The 17,242-nt window shown below is 50.0% G+C and overlaps 2 protein-coding genes across 2 annotated transcripts in view; one reads left to right on the forward strand and one right to left on the reverse strand.

Moving 5' to 3' along the window:
- Positions 1 to 1,442: 1,442 nt before the first annotated feature.
- The window catches only part of gatad2b (GATA zinc finger domain containing 2B), a gene marked incomplete at its 5' end in the record, with an annotated part of 24,986 nt that continues 9,186 nt past the window's right edge, over positions 1,443 to 17,242 (reverse strand). Inside the window, 8 exons of the mRNA XM_080735239.1 lie at positions 1,443 to 1,756; positions 2,527 to 2,788; positions 4,353 to 4,463; positions 4,892 to 5,094; positions 6,973 to 7,153; positions 7,842 to 8,087; positions 9,130 to 9,303; positions 17,037 to 17,168. Of these exons, the coding sequence (XP_080591365.1) occupies positions 1,623 to 1,756; positions 2,527 to 2,788; positions 4,353 to 4,463; positions 4,892 to 5,094; positions 6,973 to 7,153; positions 7,842 to 8,087; positions 9,130 to 9,303; positions 17,037 to 17,168 (1,443 nt within the window). The 3' untranslated portion in view covers positions 1,443 to 1,622. The remainder of the gene's footprint in view (positions 1,757 to 2,526; positions 2,789 to 4,352; positions 4,464 to 4,891; positions 5,095 to 6,972; positions 7,154 to 7,841; positions 8,088 to 9,129; positions 9,304 to 17,036; positions 17,169 to 17,242) is intronic.
- On the forward strand, positions 10,889 to 14,125 carry LOC308292292 (ubiquitin carboxyl-terminal hydrolase 48-like; the record flags this gene model as incomplete). The annotated part of the gene is made up of 1 exon (XM_080734604.1): positions 10,889 to 14,125. The coding sequence occupies one exon, from the start codon at positions 10,889 to 10,891 to the stop codon at positions 14,123 to 14,125; it is 3,237 nt and encodes a 1,078-aa protein (XP_080590730.1).

Consider the following 17,242-nt stretch of genomic DNA (forward strand, 5'->3'; position numbering starts at 1 on the left):
CGAGTGCCGCGCTGCGAGCTTGCAGATCTGCTATTTTTGAAAAGTTGTGAAAATGTGTGAAAATCTTTGAATATATGTATTTTTTAAGCGAACATTTCTAACTCAAATTTTGCTTCTGGGGGGTCCCTGGAACTAAATATTTTTAAGATCGGGGTCCGTGGCCAAATACAGATCATCTTGGGGGTCCTTGACATAGGTTTCTTGCACACATTTTCACGATAAAAAAAAAATAGCAGATCTACAATCTGTAGATCTGCTATTTTTCAATAGTTAACATTCATGGGGGGCCCGCAGTGAATCCTTGTACCCAGGGCCCAGAATTTGGTGTGACGCCCCTGATGGTGGGTCTGGATTGGTTTGTTTCTTGTCTCGTTTTACAGTAGAGCCGTGGTCCTTCACCCACTAAGACCGGGAAAACATTATTAGTATGCATTATTACTTACTAATAACCATTATTTTAGGCTTTAGCTGTTGAAAAATAGCAGATATATAAGCTCGCTTGTAGATCTGCTATTTTGTTTTAATCATGAACATTTGTGCAACAATTTGTCTTTGAATGTATTACCAGGTTTTTGAAAAACTCTCTTCAGTATCGTCAGTGGTTCTCAAACTTTTTCATGTCAAGGACCCCTAGAATTATATGAATTTGGCCACGGACCCCCATCTAAAAATATCATGTAGCAGGGACCCCCAAGTACAAGTCCCTGATATATTAGAAATGTTCGCTTTAAAAAAAGATATATTCATTTCAAAGATTTGCTAAATATTCACGATTTGCACAAACTTTCATGATTTTTTGTGGCACAGAGTGCCGCGCTCTGAGATTGTAGATCTGCTATTTTTTAACCGTTAAAGCGTTAAAAGAATGGGTAAAGCGGTTCCAGGTCTTAATGGGTTAAACGAGGGTCCATTTGGAACCCCCACAAGGACCCCTGAGGGTCCCTGGAACGCACTTTGAGAACCACTACCGTAAATACTCTATTAGCGCCGCGGGGCCAAAATGAAAGAATTCTGTAGTGGAGGCAAACTTAAACGCAAATAAAGTGTTAAATAGCTAAGCTTTCATAGGTAACAAAAAAATAAAACAAAACTCAGGAGCATGTAAAGCTAATCTCTAATAGCATGTTCTCCCTTCCTCAGAAAAATAAATACAAGTGAAGCTAGAGGGGGGAAAAAAATAAGGTGTAACATGGAAAAACACTACTTAGCTGAAAAAAGGCATAATATGTGTAAAAGTAATGTAATAATAATAAAAATGATACTAATAATAAGCTAGTTAACAGCAATAATAATAATAATAAAGGGGAGTTTAAAATGGGTATAACGATTGACACCTTTTTCTTTTTTGCTATAGTAAGAAAATCTTGGAGGAGCTGACAAAGTGGGGGCTCGTCCGGGGTGTTTTTGTCTTGCTTGATTGCATGATTCTCATGGGTTGTTTGTTTTTTTCTTTTTTCTTTTCGTCAGGGGTGTTTATTATTGTCTGCTGCTTGATTTTCATGGGGTTTTTGTTAGTTTTTTTGTTTCGTTTTCGGTAACTGGTAGGCACACGGACAGGCACTGCATGCGAAGGGCCGGGGGTGGGGTTGGTTCTGAGGGGGGGCGTGTGGGGGCCTGGCTGATCATTTCTGCCCGGTGATGGACTGGGATATGGAGCGCGGAGGGATCATGTCCAGCAGGTACTCCCTCTGTCGGTCCGCCAGGCTGGAGCCCTTGTGGCCTACGGCCGCCTGGTTCAGGTAGGCTATGTTCAACCCTGGAGAGACAGAGACATTTTCACGACTTTTTCAAAAATAGCAGATCTACAAGCTCGCAGCGCGGCACTCGGTGCCGCGCTGTGAGCTTGTATATCTGCTATTTTTCACTGGTTAAAGCATTCAATAATTCTAGGCCTAAATGGGTTAAGTCTCCCACCGCAGCAGCAAAATTATGACATTTTACATGAAGATTGTCCCTCAAATGATCGGCGTTTAGAATTATATTTCTGTTTGCAAATATATGAACATTTTTCAACCTGCTGCATACTGTGCGATTGCGTCGAGCAAGCCAAGCGGTTCACTTGCGCCGACTTTATAATATATAATGTATGTTTCTTTTTAAAGCAACACCACACTGCATGAGTAGATTGGAAAGAAGTGCAACGTAAAATTGTGTAATCTTCGGTTGGGTGCACGCATGTACGTTTGGGAACCACTGGATTAGTTTGTGTGTGTGTGTGTGTGTGTGTGTGTGTGTGTGTGTGTGTGTGTGTGTGTGTGTGTGTGTGTGTGTGGACAGGGAATTTCTACTTTGTGGGGACCTGATGTCCCCACAAAGATAGTACAATCGGAGGAAAAAACCAAGTGGGGACAAATTAATATGTCCCCACAAGGTGTTTAGGGGTTAGGTTAAGGGTTAGGGTTAGGGTTAAAAATGAATGGAATGTCCCCACAAAGATAGTAGACTATGTGTAATGTCCCCACAAAGTAGCAATTGCAAACCTGTGTGTGTGTGTGCGTGCGTGCGTGCGTGCGTGCGTGTACCAACCGGGGATGTTGTAGATTTGACGTCTGCTGTCGTGCTGGATCCTGCCGCCGTCGTGCTGGATCCGTCCGCTGTTCCCTCCACTGCTCCCTCCTCCCCCTCCCCCTCCTCCCGCGCTGGCCTGGCGCTTGGCGCTGCCAGCGCTCATGCCCATCAGGCTGCTGGCCACCGACAGCTGGGAGGCCTGGGCGAAGGTGGACAGCACGCCCCGCGCCGAGCCGCCCGACAGGCCTCGCTGCATGGAGGCCGCCTGAGGCTGAGGAGCCTGGGCGGGGAGAGAGACAAGGTTGTCAAATATGTCCAATACCTTCCTTTTTTTGGTTATCATTTTAAAAAACGATTTTAAAATAGTGAAAGATAGCTGATCTACAAGCACACAACGCCTCGCGAGGAGGTGTTGTGTGCACGTAGATTGGGAGATTAACCTCACGTAGCCAGGCTTGGTCATCTGCGAAGAGAAAAGCCTGGGCGTGATATGAGACAGAGAGAGTTTAGAAAGGTGGGATTTCCGCCGTGTGAATTTCCCCGGAAGTTTTTTTTTACAGTGCAGTGTTCCTGCAAACGTATTCCCCACTGGGGAAAAAAAAATCTGTTCTACTTCTCCCGCTCCTTTGGTTGTGCTCGCAATAAACAATATCCAAACAAAAACATGGATTCTGACAATGTTACACCTATTAAGAGCGAGCTACAATCTATTTAGGTTTGTTTCGCTGTACTGGGGGATGTAAACAGACCTGCACTGGGTGACGTAACTTCCCTTAAACGCAGCACCTCTGCCAATTCGAGCACTTCGGTTTAGGCAACGCACAGCGCCACAAACAAGCCACACGTTTTACTGTGGAGCCCACCGATGCTGTGGAAAAGCATGGAGTCACTCGCCTCCATGGACTTAGCAGCGTCGTGCACACCCAGAGGCTAAACAACTACCAGGCATGGTGAGGGATCATGTTACAGTCAGAGAACGGTAGGTAACTATAGGTACAGTTAGAGTAGTAGGTACGTGTCTGAGGGTGTGGTGAGAGTAGAGTTAGAGTACAGTAGACCTACCTGTCTTATAGTGTGGTTAGAGCGTGGTGTGGGATCATGTTACAGTTAGAGTACAGTAGGTACCTACCGGTACAGTTAGAATAAAGGTACCTGTCTTAGAGCGTGGTGTCAGTAGGTACCTACAGGTACAGTTAGAGTAACAGGTTAGCCTGATTTCAGACTTTGCACCGAGCTTGAGTCTGACATTGTCCCATTGACAAAATATTTCAAAGGGGAGGGGATTTGAAATTTGAAATTCCCAATCACAAGAGATCTGGTGGGAGGGGTTGTGTTTGACTTGTGTGTACACAAAAACATTCCACCCTCCCCCTCCCCTCTATGACAGGCATCTAACAGGTTGTTGTCTTTGATGCTTTCATTGATTAGAGAGATCACTAACGAGGTGTGCACAACCCCCTTTGATGTTCAAAGGGAGCAATTAAGAGCTCTGGCTGAGCTCCCCCTCCCTCCACTGTTATCTGCTGATTTGCTGTGTTAGACCCAACCCCTCCTCCGAGGCTCCGACTCTCATTGGCCTGGTCTTGACTCAGACCAGAGAAACACTAGGTTCATTATGCAACACCAGACCAAGAGAACCAGTCCGCTCAGAGACTGGGCGGGTCTATGGGCTGGAGCCAGGCAAGTAACAGGTACCTGTCTTAGAGCGTGGTGTCAGTATAGGTACCTATAGGTACAGTTAGAATAAAGGTACCTGTCTTAGAGCGTGGTGTCGGATCATGTTGTCAGTCTTGCTGGTGTTACAGTTAGAGTACAGTAGGTAGGTACAGTTAGAATAAAGGTACCTGTCTTAGAGCGTGGTGTCGGATCATGTTGTCAGTCTTGCTGGTGTTGGGGACGGTCTGGGCGGTGCTGGGGGACAACGCCGCCTGCTGCTGGAGACGCTGTTCTATCTCCTGTCCACCAGGGGTCACCACAAACACAAGAAGCCCACGGTTATTATGGTTAGCTAATACCGGACCTAAAAGTAACCCAAACTAGAATCGGAAGAGCAATGAATAAAATGCATCTGAAATGGTTTTGTTTGTTGACCAAAAACTATTCACAGAGAAAATGTATTAGTCTTTGTCTAAGTGAGTGAGTGAGTGAGTGAGTGAGTGAGTGAGTGCACAGGGGCGTCACAAGGATGGGAAAAGTGGGACTGAGTTCTAGGGCCCAAGGTGGAGGGACCTTAACCATTTTACACTTTAACTATTTAACAATAGCAGCCCTACAAACTCGCAGCGCGGCACGTAGATCTGCTAATTTTGAAAAGTGAGTGAGTGAGTGAGTGAGTGAGTGAGTGAGTGAGTGCATGTGTGCGTGCGTGTTATGAGTGGCTGACCTGCTCTTGCTGCAGGGCCTTGACGAAAGCGTTCTTCAGCCTATTGGTGTGCTCGGCCTTCAGCGCTTTCTTCTGATTGGACGTCATGCACTGCTCGCAGAGGATCCGCCCACTCTTCTCCTGCTTCCAGTGGGGCGTGAAGTCCGTTCTGCACTGGGCACAGAAGAACGGCTCCATGCGCGACAGCGCCCCCCGCAGTTTACCTGCAGAACACACAGATCAATGTCAGGCTTCAGGCGTAGCACCTTTGCGCTAGTCTGATCTTTTTGTAACCGCCCCTTGGAAAAAAAAAATAATTGCGACCGTCAGGTCGTAAGTTACTATGAAAAGCTCCACCGGCTGTCAGTCCGTCAGTCCGTCTGTCACGTCACGTCACACTTTTGCCCTACTCTTATCTCCGCCACCGCTGGCCCTATCGATGCCAAACTTTGCACACACACTCCTTGGCTGGCAAATCACAACCTCCACCCCTGATTTCTCACATGCGCTAGCGGAGTTCATCGGCCGAAAAGACGTGTTTGTTTGCCGTTCTTCCGACTGGCTGAGAGATGTTTTGCTACGCTGATTGGTTAGAGGAGTCTGTCTGTCAAGGCAAGTACTCCCGCCCACGTTTCAAGCTGCCTAATAGCCCAAAGTCCAGACTTATACTGTGGGAAGGAACGAGTGAGTGAATGCACAGTATGAGGGTGGCTTGCCAGGCTAGAGGAACTCACCCTGGCTCAACAGGGGGTCCGGGGACCCTAGAGGGTCCTCAGAGTTACTGTAGGGGGGGCCACCAAAGCTTTGTTTGATAGGATCATGTTTTTTACATTAACCACTTGAACCCTAGCATCCCAATGAACCAATCGCAACTCCGCCCCCCTCCGCCTAGACCTCCGACCAGAATCACAGCCGCCTCTAAAGGAACCATTCACTTGAATGGACATCCAGCTGATTTTTACACACTAAATATTAATTCCGTTTTGGACCCAGAGCTTCGAAATCTCTTCCAATCCATCAACAAGGCCTGGATCTGCATTGGAAAAAATATTTAGACCTTTAAACTTTTAAAACAATACGACATAGGAATATATAAGGTCGCAGCAGAGGAATAAGGAACATGTCCATGGTTGCTGGACCACAGAAAGCCGTTTCAAACCAATTTAAATATGAATGGACTGTATTGGCCTAAACGACAATAAACCAGGACTACAAACACCTTATTTGTTATGTTAAATAGCAACTGATATGTAATGTACGTCTGTGAATGTCTGAATGAACAGGGGTAGCGACGCAAAGTGTTGTATTTCAACTCTGCTTTCGACTGCAGGCTGTGGGGGTAGGGGCGTCACAAGGGGGGGGAAAGTGGGACTGACTTACCAGGGCCCAAGGTGGAAGGGCCTTAATTATTTGCGAGACCCTTGCCTCTCCTTCTGCGGCTCGGCAGCTAAACTTGTCAGGAATCGCGAACATTTCACGCCAGAGATATCAAATGTTAATAGATTTAAAAGCAATCGGCATGATAAGAAACATGTAGCCTACATTTGAAGCAGTTTATTCTGGTTGGTTGTTTGTGTAATGGAGAGTAATAGCCTCTAAACAAATCAGTGAAAAGTGAAAACGGCTCTGTAGGTCCAGCAGACAGGCGATTTCCTCATTCTGCTGTTGCGTCCTTATATATTCCTTTGTCGTATTGTTTTAAAAGTTTAAAGGTCTACATATTTTTTCCAATGCATATCCAGGCCGTGTTGACGGATTGGACGAGATTTCGAAGCTCTGGGTCCAAAACGGAATTAATATTTAATGTGTAAAATCCGCTGTTTGTCCATTCAAGTGAATGGTGCGGCTGTGATTCTGGTCGGAGGTCTAGGCGGAGAGGTGGGGGCGCGGCCTCCGTGATTGATCCATTCTGAGTGAAACATGATGACAGTGCTGTCAAACAAGTCTAAGCTGTCTAAGAAATCTACAAACATTTTTAATCTGCATCACAATTTTATACAATATGTAGTAGTACTGTGGGGGTCCCTGCTTCATCTCTCTCTCAGCTAAGGGGTCCTACTTGCGCTGAAAACGTTGAAGACCCCTGGCTGAGATGGACTCACCCTGGCTGTCGATGACGCTCTGCACCACCTCCTCCAGGCCCACCATGTAGATGAACTCGCTGTTGGCGGCCGAGGGCATGAAGTGCAGGAGGGGGGCGGGGGGCTTGGGCGGGGGGATCTCCAGGAGGGTCTTCTCCAGCTGCTTCCTCAGGGCCAGCTTGGCTGCAGCTTGGCTGCTGGCCTGCAGGGGGCAGCGACACAACAGATAGATAGATACCTTTATTATCATGTGTTTCCTAAACCCACCAGACTTGAGTTAAGACCAGCCTCGCGGAAACGCGAGAACTTCCAGGAGTGGCTGAAATCCTTGCCGGACACATGGAGGGTGGATAAAGTCAGACCTAGTAAAGGAATGAAGACAATTTTGTACTGAGAAAAGTCTGCATTTGCACAATGCACAGCTATTAATTTGTCACAGTGCTCAAAATAAACTGTGCTAAAAAAAATGACTTTGTACTGTGCTTAAAAAAGGGAAAACATTGTAACTTTGCTAAAGAGAAAACGTACTGAGAAAGCTATTAATTTGTCACTACTGTGCTCGAAATAAAAACTCTTAAATTGTTATAGTTTGGATATGGCTATGGGTGTATTATGCTGTGTGTATTATTGTAATGGATCGGTAGGTAGTAGGTATAGTATTGCTTTGCACTAAGATCACTATAATTATGCACTTTCATACATAAGATTATTGAGAGAGGGGTTTCCGCAAGGCGGGTCTTAGCTCAAGCCTGGTGGGTTTAGGAAACACGCCCTTTATTATCCTAAGGGAGGAAATCAGTTGCCTGGAGGCAGCACAGCAGTTAAAGGATTAATTTACAAAGTTACAGAGAAGTATTAAAAGAATGTCGTAATAACCATGACAGTCCTACCTGGTCGGCCATAGAGCCCTGCGCGGAGGCCCCGCCTCCGGGCGTGCTGGACATGGTGGAGGGGCTGACGGCCCCCGGACCCCCGGAGCCCAGGGGACCTCCGGAGCCCAGGGGTCCTCCGGAGCCCAGGGGGCCCCCAGGGGCCGCCGCCTGGGCCGCCGCCTGCATCTGGGCCAGGTTCATGTACATGGCCGCTGCCGCGGTGGAGCCGGAGCGCTGCGACACTGACCCCTGCTGGCCGGAGACCTGCGGTGCAACACAGGTTGAGAGAGAGAGAGAGAGAGAGAGAGAGAAAGAGATGTTTTTTGGCAAGTGTTTTAATGGGTTTAAGATGGGGTGCCATGATCCCCCCCCCCCCCCCCCCCCTTCCCCCTACAACATGATTATTAGCTATTATGATTATACTAGGAGGAAGATCCTTTCCAAAAAAAAAAAGTGTACAGAAAAGAGTTAAAATTCGGTTTTTATGTGGAAACACCCACCAGTTCATTAAGTATGCCTGGTTGTCATGGTGGGTGGTGACCCAGCTGAAGTTAGCCACACCCACGTGTGTTGGGTGAATGGTAAAAGGGGAGAGGATGATTATGTGTCACTCTATCTGTGTTTATTCGGATTGGCACTTTTGACCCACAAGGTGGCAGGCTGCCTCAAGGAAGAAACCCAAATAAAAAGACAATGCATAATTGCTCATAACAACCACACCAGGGGGTCTAATGAAGTACTGTCAACCTCCTAGACACATGAAAACCAGATAAAAGTACAAAATTATGGCACCGCCTCTTTAAGTACAGTAGTTTAGGTAAAGGTACTTAATTCTCTTACTGCTACGGACGTTCCCGTTCGCCCCATTTTTGACTGCGGCGCGATGCCAATAGCTCGTTCTTTGGCTTGTTCTTTTGTACCTTGTTTTAATGTCTGTAAACTGATGAGGGGTCGCGCGGGTGTGTACAGTAAAAACATCTCCCGTAATAGTGCTCTCAAAAATCCACTGGACGTTAACATCAATGAGTCCCAAATCACTTACTGGCTTGGTTCTATGGACAGCAGCAACACAGCGCATTCCTATGCTGTGGACTACGGCTAGCAGAACGGGCCAATTCGATTACATTCGTCGCATAAGCCTGCCCTCTGCTGCCAGCTAGACCAAAGTACATGTAGTGTAATGAAGAAAAAAAAATGTCTATCTATCTACTATAACGTCGCAAAGGTAAGCCGCTTTTGCTGGCACAAGACCCAATAAATAAATAATAACATCTGGCAGTAAAAACTGTTACTTTAGGGACTGTACCTGCTGGTAGGTGACGTTGGCGTTGCCCATGGTGCCAGAGGCGGTGCGTGTCATGCCAGGCTTGGATGCCAGCCTCTGGCCCTGCATGGTGCCAGGGCTCTGGGCCAGGATCCGCTGGGACAGCAACATGGGGGGCAGCGAGGCATTGGGCGCAGAGCGGATCACCGTGTGTCCCTGTGGTACAGAATGGTTCAACCTGGTTCAATGTTTCATCTTATTAATGAAGCATAGCGTTAGTTTATAATGGTTCAACGTTATGTGGTTCAATGTCTCATCTTAGAAAAGACGCACAGCTTTAGTTTGTGCAGGACACGCGAGTCTCGCCCGCCTCAGCTGCAGTGGTGGAAAAAGTACTCACTTATTTTACTTAAGTAAAAGTATCAATACTTAAATATAGAAATACTCTTAATTAATAGTCTGGAATTCAAAATGTAACTGAGTAAAAAGGGCTACGGTATAGGCTATCTTCCCCACTTAAAATATATATTGTATATTAATGTATAGATTGTGTTTCATATGTATAAACATACTGTAGGTATGCTTTTATTTTAACCAACATGTACAAGGTACAGCGAGTAGGGATTTCTAAACATTATTAACAACCTTATTAACTAAGAACCAATGTCAATACTATCAACAATCTGTCAATTGCACAGTAATCATGTACAGTATACAAGCTATTCAAAATGTTCAGAATCATGATACATTTTTAACAAAGGTGGAACATGTTTTAAAAATGTTTAAAGACAAATGGAAATTGTATTGTTTTTTTTCTTTCTTGTTTAATAAAGCAATCATTTCGCAGACCCTCCTGCAGTACCTTTACTTTAAGCCCAAAACCCTTAAAATTCATTGAGTTCAATGGTCTTCTGCCTATAACCTTTTCTGTAACCGGAGGACTAGTGTGAGCTTGAGGATTGCTCCCAAATACAGTTAAAGCAGCATGGCCATATATGCGCCTATCGAGTATTGTGAATCGATAACATAGTAACATCCATAACTAGAAGCAGTGCTCTTCCAAGCACAGGTCTCCACCAGGTCAGGTAGGTTATCGTGGCCTCCTGGTGGCGCTATAATAGGCCAATGTGAAAAGGGTGACATGTTTTCTCTGGTGGTTCTCTGGTGGTTCTGAATTGGCGTCCAGGAAGTGTGTGTGTGCACAGTTTGGCAGCGACCAGGCCAACAGTGCCGGAGATTAGCTGGTAACAGACGGACGGACGGACAGGTGGCCTTTCGGCCGGGCGGAGACAATAACATCCTGTTTGGCTGCAGCTCGTTGGGGTTGAACATTGACGTCATAGTGACATCATAGTGCATTGTGAGCACTGGAGAAACATGTCTTTAAAACCAGGCCTGAGGAATGTTATTGATCACTTAAGGCTTAAAGGCCTGTACCGAAAAGACCTGAGTTCATAGCAGCGACGTCCGCAGAATCTAAATCGGTCCGACGCCTGGTTTCACCTCGATGAAGGAGTCCATTATAATCGTGCGCTTTTTATTACAATCACCATTGCAATTCAGGCATTTAGCGGAAGCTCTTATCCAGTGAATTACAAGCGCAGATCGGGTGATATAACCTTTGTGATATCATTTAGCGGGACGTCTGTTTTGTGATCGTTCGTCGCTAGTTGTAAGTCAGCCTGTTGGCCCCCCAAAAAAAACAACAAAAACACAACAAGGTGAAAAAGCAGGACCTCAGAGGAATAACAACAACAACCGTAACCGTTGACGACCGCTTCCCCCCATATTTAGGGTCCGGATGGCTCCGCGCGGCGGCAAAGCGGCGTGGGGCTGGGCGGACGACGTGGCCCCGGAGGACGTGGCGGAGGAGCATGTGGAGCTGGCGTACGGCGTAAACGCCCCGGCCTGCAGGAGAGGCGACTGCCGGAAGAACTGCCCGGGGAACCCCAACTGTCTGGTGGGCATCGGAGAGAAGGCCTGGCTGGGGGAGATCGGCGGCGCTGCCGGCGACCCGGAGTGGGAGCGCCGCGAGGCCGACGCCTTCGTGGGCCTGACCAACCTGGGCGCCACGTGCTACGTCAACGCCTTCCTGCAGGTGTGGTTCCACAACCTGGAGCTGCGGCGGAGCCTCTTCCGCTGCCGCCACAGCGGCGACAGCTCGCCAAACGGCCAGGACGGCTCCGACGCCGTCGTCTACGAGCCCCAGTCCGTCTGGGAGCACCTGCAGTATCTGTTCGCGCTGCTGCAGAACAGCCTGCGGCGCTGCGTGGACCCGTCACCGCTGGTCAAGGCCCTGGGGCTGGACACCGGGCTGCAGCAGGACGCGCAGGAGTTCTCCAAGCTCTTCCTGACGCTGCTGGAGGACTCGCTGGCCAAGCAGACGGACCCCGGCCTGCAGAAGGTCATCCAGAAGCAGTTCTGCGGCGAGTTCGCCTACGTCACGGCGTGCCAGCGCTGCGGCCACGTGTCGCCGCTGCCCTCCACCTTCTACGAGCTGGAGCTGAACATCCAGGGCCTCCGGGACCTCGGCGACTGCGTGAGCGACTTCCTGCGGGAGGAGAGGATGGACGGCGACAACCGCTACTTCTGCGAGAGCTGCCAGGGCAAGCAGGACGCCACGCGGCGCATCCAGCTGCGCAGCCTGCCGCCCGTCCTCAACCTGCAGCTCATGCGCTTCGTCTTTGACCGGCAGACGGGCCGCAAGAAGAAGCTCAACTCCAGCATCACCTTCCCGGAGCTGCTGGACATGGGGCCGTTTCTGGAGGGCGACGGAGGAGGAGACGACCGGAGGTGTCTGTACGAGCTGAGCACCGTGCTCATACACCGCGGCGTCACTGCCTACTCGGGCCACTACATCGCCCACGTGAGGGACGCGCGCACCGGCGACTGGTACAAGTTCAACGACGAGGAGATCGAGAGGGTGGAGGGCAAGACGCTGCATCTGGGCGCCGAGGAGGAGCTGGCGACGCCGCAGTCCCAGCAGGCGCGGAAGCCCCGGTGCAGCAAAGGCGAGCACAGCTCCAAGAACGCCTACATGCTGGTCTACAAGCTCCTGGAGGAGCCCTGCGGAGCCGACCCGCCCCGGACCCACGCCCAGGTGCCCGCCTTCCTGCAGCGGCTGGTGGACCGAGACAACCGCAGGTTCGAGGAGCGGCACGCCAAGATGGCCGAGGAGAGGAAGCAGAGCATGGACAGCTGGGAGGAGGTGAAGGAGCTCTACGAGCTCCTGCCGGCTGCGGCGGGCCAGCCGTACGAGTTCCTCCCCACGGATTGGCTGAAGGCGTGGATAAAGGAGTCCGAACCCGCCGCGGCGGTCGACAACTCCCCCTTCCTGTGCGCCCACCGCAAGCTGCGCCTCGACAGGGCATGCCAAGTTAAGAGAGTCTCGGTGCCCACGGCCCAGGCGCTCTACGGCCGCTACGGCGGCGGGCCGCGTCTGGACTCCTTGGCCCTGTGCAAGGAGTGCGTGACGCAGGAGTGCAGGCTGCTCCGGCTGGAGAACCGGCTCCAGGAGGACGTCGAGGAGGTGTCTGCCCTGACCAAGAACACGCCCAGGGACGAGGGCTTCTGGGTCGGGAAGAGGTCGCTGCGCACCTGGCGGCGGCTGGCTCTGACACAGCTGGAGGATGACGAGCAGGAGACAATGCACGGCGACGGAAATGCCAGAGAGTGCGGCCCGCAACTCCCAGACGATGAGGAGACCTTTGGGACGCCGTCGTTCAACGACGACATCCTGTGCGTCCACGAGGCCCTGAGCACCCTGACCAACGAGCGGAAGCTGGTGCCGGCGGAGGCCTGGTCCGTGCTGAGGCGCTACTTCCCCGCGGCTCCGGAGTTCGGCCCGGGGCAGCAGCCCTGCTCCCAGTGCGTCAGGCTGCAGCAGGAGGAGAAGATGGTGGCCAACAAGCAGAAGAACCTGCTGATCAACCTGTTCGAATCGAAGAACCGGCCCCGGCTGGTCGCCTGGCCCCGCTGCACGGATGTGCTCTACGTCGTCCCCCAGCGCTTTGTGGACGACTGGCGGACGTACGTCAAGAAGCCCACCAAGGTTCCCCCGGTGGCGGCGGTGGACAACAGCATCCTGCTGTGTCCCCACGGCGGCCTCATGTTCACCTACGACTCGATGGTGCGCGAGGGCGACGCGCAGCCCATCGCCCTGCTGTGGCCCAACGAGTGGCTGGCGGTCAGCCAGCTCTTCGCCGTGGACCAGCCCATCTCCGTCCACCGCTCGCGGTCTCTCGCGCCTGGCGGCGGCGGCGCGCAGTACGGCACGCGGCCGGCGCTTTGCCGCGAGTGTCGCGAGGGCTTCCTGGTCCAGAGGCAGCGGGACCTGAGCGAGTACGCCCAGGCCACCATCTACGTCCGCAAGATAAAGATGACCCGGCGGGAGGAGGAGCACGAGGAGGGGGAGGGGGGCGAGCAGAACGGCAGCAGCTCAGACCTGGAGGACGAGGCCTCGAAGAGGGACGGCTCGCCGAAGAGGCACGACGGAGAAAACGAAGACGCGGTCGTCTGCGAAGCGGCTGAAACGGTGAAACGGCTGAAACTCAACAACGGTGCCACCAGTGTCCCTGCCAACGGCAATAGCAACGGCAACAAGAACAACGGCAACAACAAGAACAACGGCAACAACAAGAACAACGGCAACAACAAGAACAAGAACAACGGCAAGAACAAGAACAGCGGCAAGAACAACGGCGGCGCCAAGGGGACGACGACGAGGAGGAGGAACAGGAAGAAGAGCGCAGACTACGAGAAGGCGCTCACCGTCTCGGCCAGCCAGACGCTGCGCGAGCTCAAGATGCAGATCATGAAGGCGTTCTCGGTGGCTCCGTTCGACCAGAACCTGGCGATGGACGGCGGCCAGCGGCTGATGGACGAGCAGGCGTCCCTGGGCAGCCTGGGCGTCACGCCCTACAGCATCATCCTGCTCACGGCCGACGAGCCCGTCGCAGAGTACGCCGCCATGGAGGACATCTACCAGCTGGGGCTGCCCGAGGAGGGCTTTAAAGGGACCGGTCTTCTGGGGTATTGATTGTCTGAGTGTCTGTTGCAGAGTGTCTGTTTGTTTGGTTCCCGAAGGGTTCCCAGTTCGAACCCGGGCTCCTCCGGAGTTAGCGTTGAAGAGTCCTTGAGCAAGACTCTGAACCCCGAGTTGCTCCCGATGAGCAGGTTGGTGCCTTCGTCCATGGTTTCCTCAGCCAATGGTGTGTGAATGTGTGAAAGTCATGAACAAGTTGGCACCTTGACAGAGCGCCAACCTGCCCACCCACATACAGAGGGCACCGAACAGCACCGATCAAAGTACATGCACGCTCTGCTGGCGCACAAGTAGGCCATACATGGCCACAAGTGCCCAAGGCGCAAGTTGGCACCTCGACAGAGTGCAGTCTAGTTCTATTAGGCAGAAGTGCCCCTGTTTGGAGCCGGCAGTCACAAGTTTTTTTTTTTACCATTTTTTTGGAGTGGTGCGCTGGAAGTAGCTAAGCTCCTACATCTGGCTTTGTCCGGGCTCTGATGTGTGGCCTACATGTGGCCTACATCTTGGCACAAATCGCTCAAGGTTTGTTGTACGCCCAGGGTCACATTGGCCAAGTTTGGTGGAAGGCTTAATGAAATGAATAAATGGCACTGCTCAAACACATCCATCCATGCCTTGGTTGTCCCAACTGAGACTCCAACACATCCATCCTTGCCTTGGTTGTCCCACATGAGCTCCAACACATCCATCCATGCCTTGGTTGTCCCACATGAGCTCCAACACATCCATCCTTGCCTTGGTTGTCCCACATGAGACTCAAACACATCCATCCATGCCTTGGTTGTCCCAACTGAGACTCCAACACATCCATCCATGCCTTGGTTGTCCCACATGAGCTCCAACACATCCATCCATGCCTTGGTTGTCCCACATGAGTCGCCACAGTCTTGCAAATCATGGTTCGGGGTGAGTGCCAGTCAATGTGACTGTATTGGCCAATCACAGCACGGCACGTCAATTTCCGGGACTTGGCAAAAGACATAACAGCATAACATCTGCTAAACAGCATCTGTTTAGCAGACCATATGGCGGCTTGCGTGTGAAACGACAAATTATAACAGATTAATGAAAAAAATATATAATAATAATAAAAGAAAAAAATATATATATATAAAAGGTTTTGACCGCAAAACAAATTGCTTAAATAACAATATACTTATGGGCTCCACTCTATGCTATGAGGGCTGCTGGGGAATCTGGACAACAGGGGCATTTCTTCCTAATAGACCCCATGGACAGTCATTCGGGATCAATAGAGGTAGGAAAACGAGCCTTGATGTTAATTGGTCCGTTAATGTGTATTTTTCAGACATTTAACCACTTCAACCGTAAATACTTCTTAGTAAACTAGACTCTCCCAGTCCACTCCCCGTCCTATTTGGTTCTTCTTTTTTCTTTTTTTCTTTTTCTTTTTTTGTGCTTAGGTTCTCAGAATAGGGAAGCTAGGTTTTAAGTCACAAATGTAACACATTTGGTTCTCAACAATTGCTGATTTACAAGCTCACGGTGCTGTGCTGCAAGCTTGTACATCTGCTGTTTTTAAAAATAAAATAGATAAATCCTGAACAAAACATACACATTTTTTTAACACACATCTCCTCTTCATGATGTTTCATCATGCCAGATTTTCATGTTTCATTGTCAACTCAACTGTCCCAAAACGTCCCATGACGTTTGTGACTTGCCAGTTGAAACTGTTTAATCATTCTTGCATGTTAGCCGGTGTGTTAAACATGAAAAAAAAATATGATATTTCCAACTTCCATCAACAAAAAAAATTCTAAATCAGTTGAAGTCAGCGGTGGATGTGAGCAGTTATTTTCTTTAAGCTGTACACCGTGCGTGCGTCTCAACAGCGCCACTGGTCACCCAGCGGTATTGCAACGAACAAACAAACACAGTATCCTAACATACTTTACACACGCAGTCACGCATAGGAGACGGTGTGACTACTGCTCAATTTACTACAATCTAGGCATTTAGCAGACGCTTTTATCCAGCGCGACTTACAATAAGCAGGTTATATATCAATCAATACATCAACATCAATATCAATCTAGAAAAACCAAGCACGTTATCAGTCAAATTTCTTTTATAAGAAATACTATCTATCTTTCATGTATGGTCATTGAGGAATGCTCAAATGTATGCTCAAAAAGGCAAAATGTATGGTGCAGGATTCACTATCCCCACCAGGGGGCAGTGTGCACATTAACTGGCCTGGTGAAGGAAATGGGAATTGGCATGGATTGGATACAGTGGGAGGACAGACAGACAGACAGACAGACAGACAGACAGATCGATCGACGGACGGACGGACGGACGGACGGACGGACGGACGGACGGACGGACGGACGGACGGACGGACGGACGGACGGACGGACGCAGTGCACACACCTCCAATAGGACAATGGAGATCAATATTAAAACAGAAAAAAAGCTATTGATTTTGGGGGAGAGGAATGTGCACACACACACACAATCTCCAATGAGACAATATATCGATTTTGGGGGAGGGGGATGTACAGACCACAGGACAAAGAAACACACACACACACACACACACACACACACACACACACACACACACACACACACACACACACACACACACACACACACACACACACACACACACACACACACACACACACACACACACACACACACACACACACACACACACACACACACACACACACACACCTGCCTGCACGTTACCGTGATGCATGAAAGCTGTTTTCACCTGTACATATTTTGTTCTGATTGTATTGTATTGTATTGTATACACTTCTGCTTTGGCAATGTAAACGTATCTTTTCTCATGCCAATAAAGCCCTTTGAATTGAATTGAATTGAATTGAAAGACAGACAGACAGACAGACAGACACACACACACACAGACCTGTGCAGTGCGTAGGTTCTGGGGTTCTGGGGTGTGCATGCCGGGACGCAGCGGTAGCTTTCCCTGCAGCCCCCCAGAGCTGTGCATGGGAGGGGCCTGCACCGAGGACGCCGTGTTCTGGAGCACCGGGACCTGAGCACGCACACACACACACACGCGCACGCACACACACACACACGCACGCACTCACGCACGCACGCACGCAC

The sequence above is a fragment of the Nannobrachium achirus genome (genome assembly GCF_963921795.1).
Source record: "Nannobrachium achirus genome assembly, chromosome: 10".
NCBI classification, from domain to species: Eukaryota; Metazoa; Chordata; class Actinopteri; order Myctophiformes; family Myctophidae; genus Nannobrachium; species Nannobrachium achirus.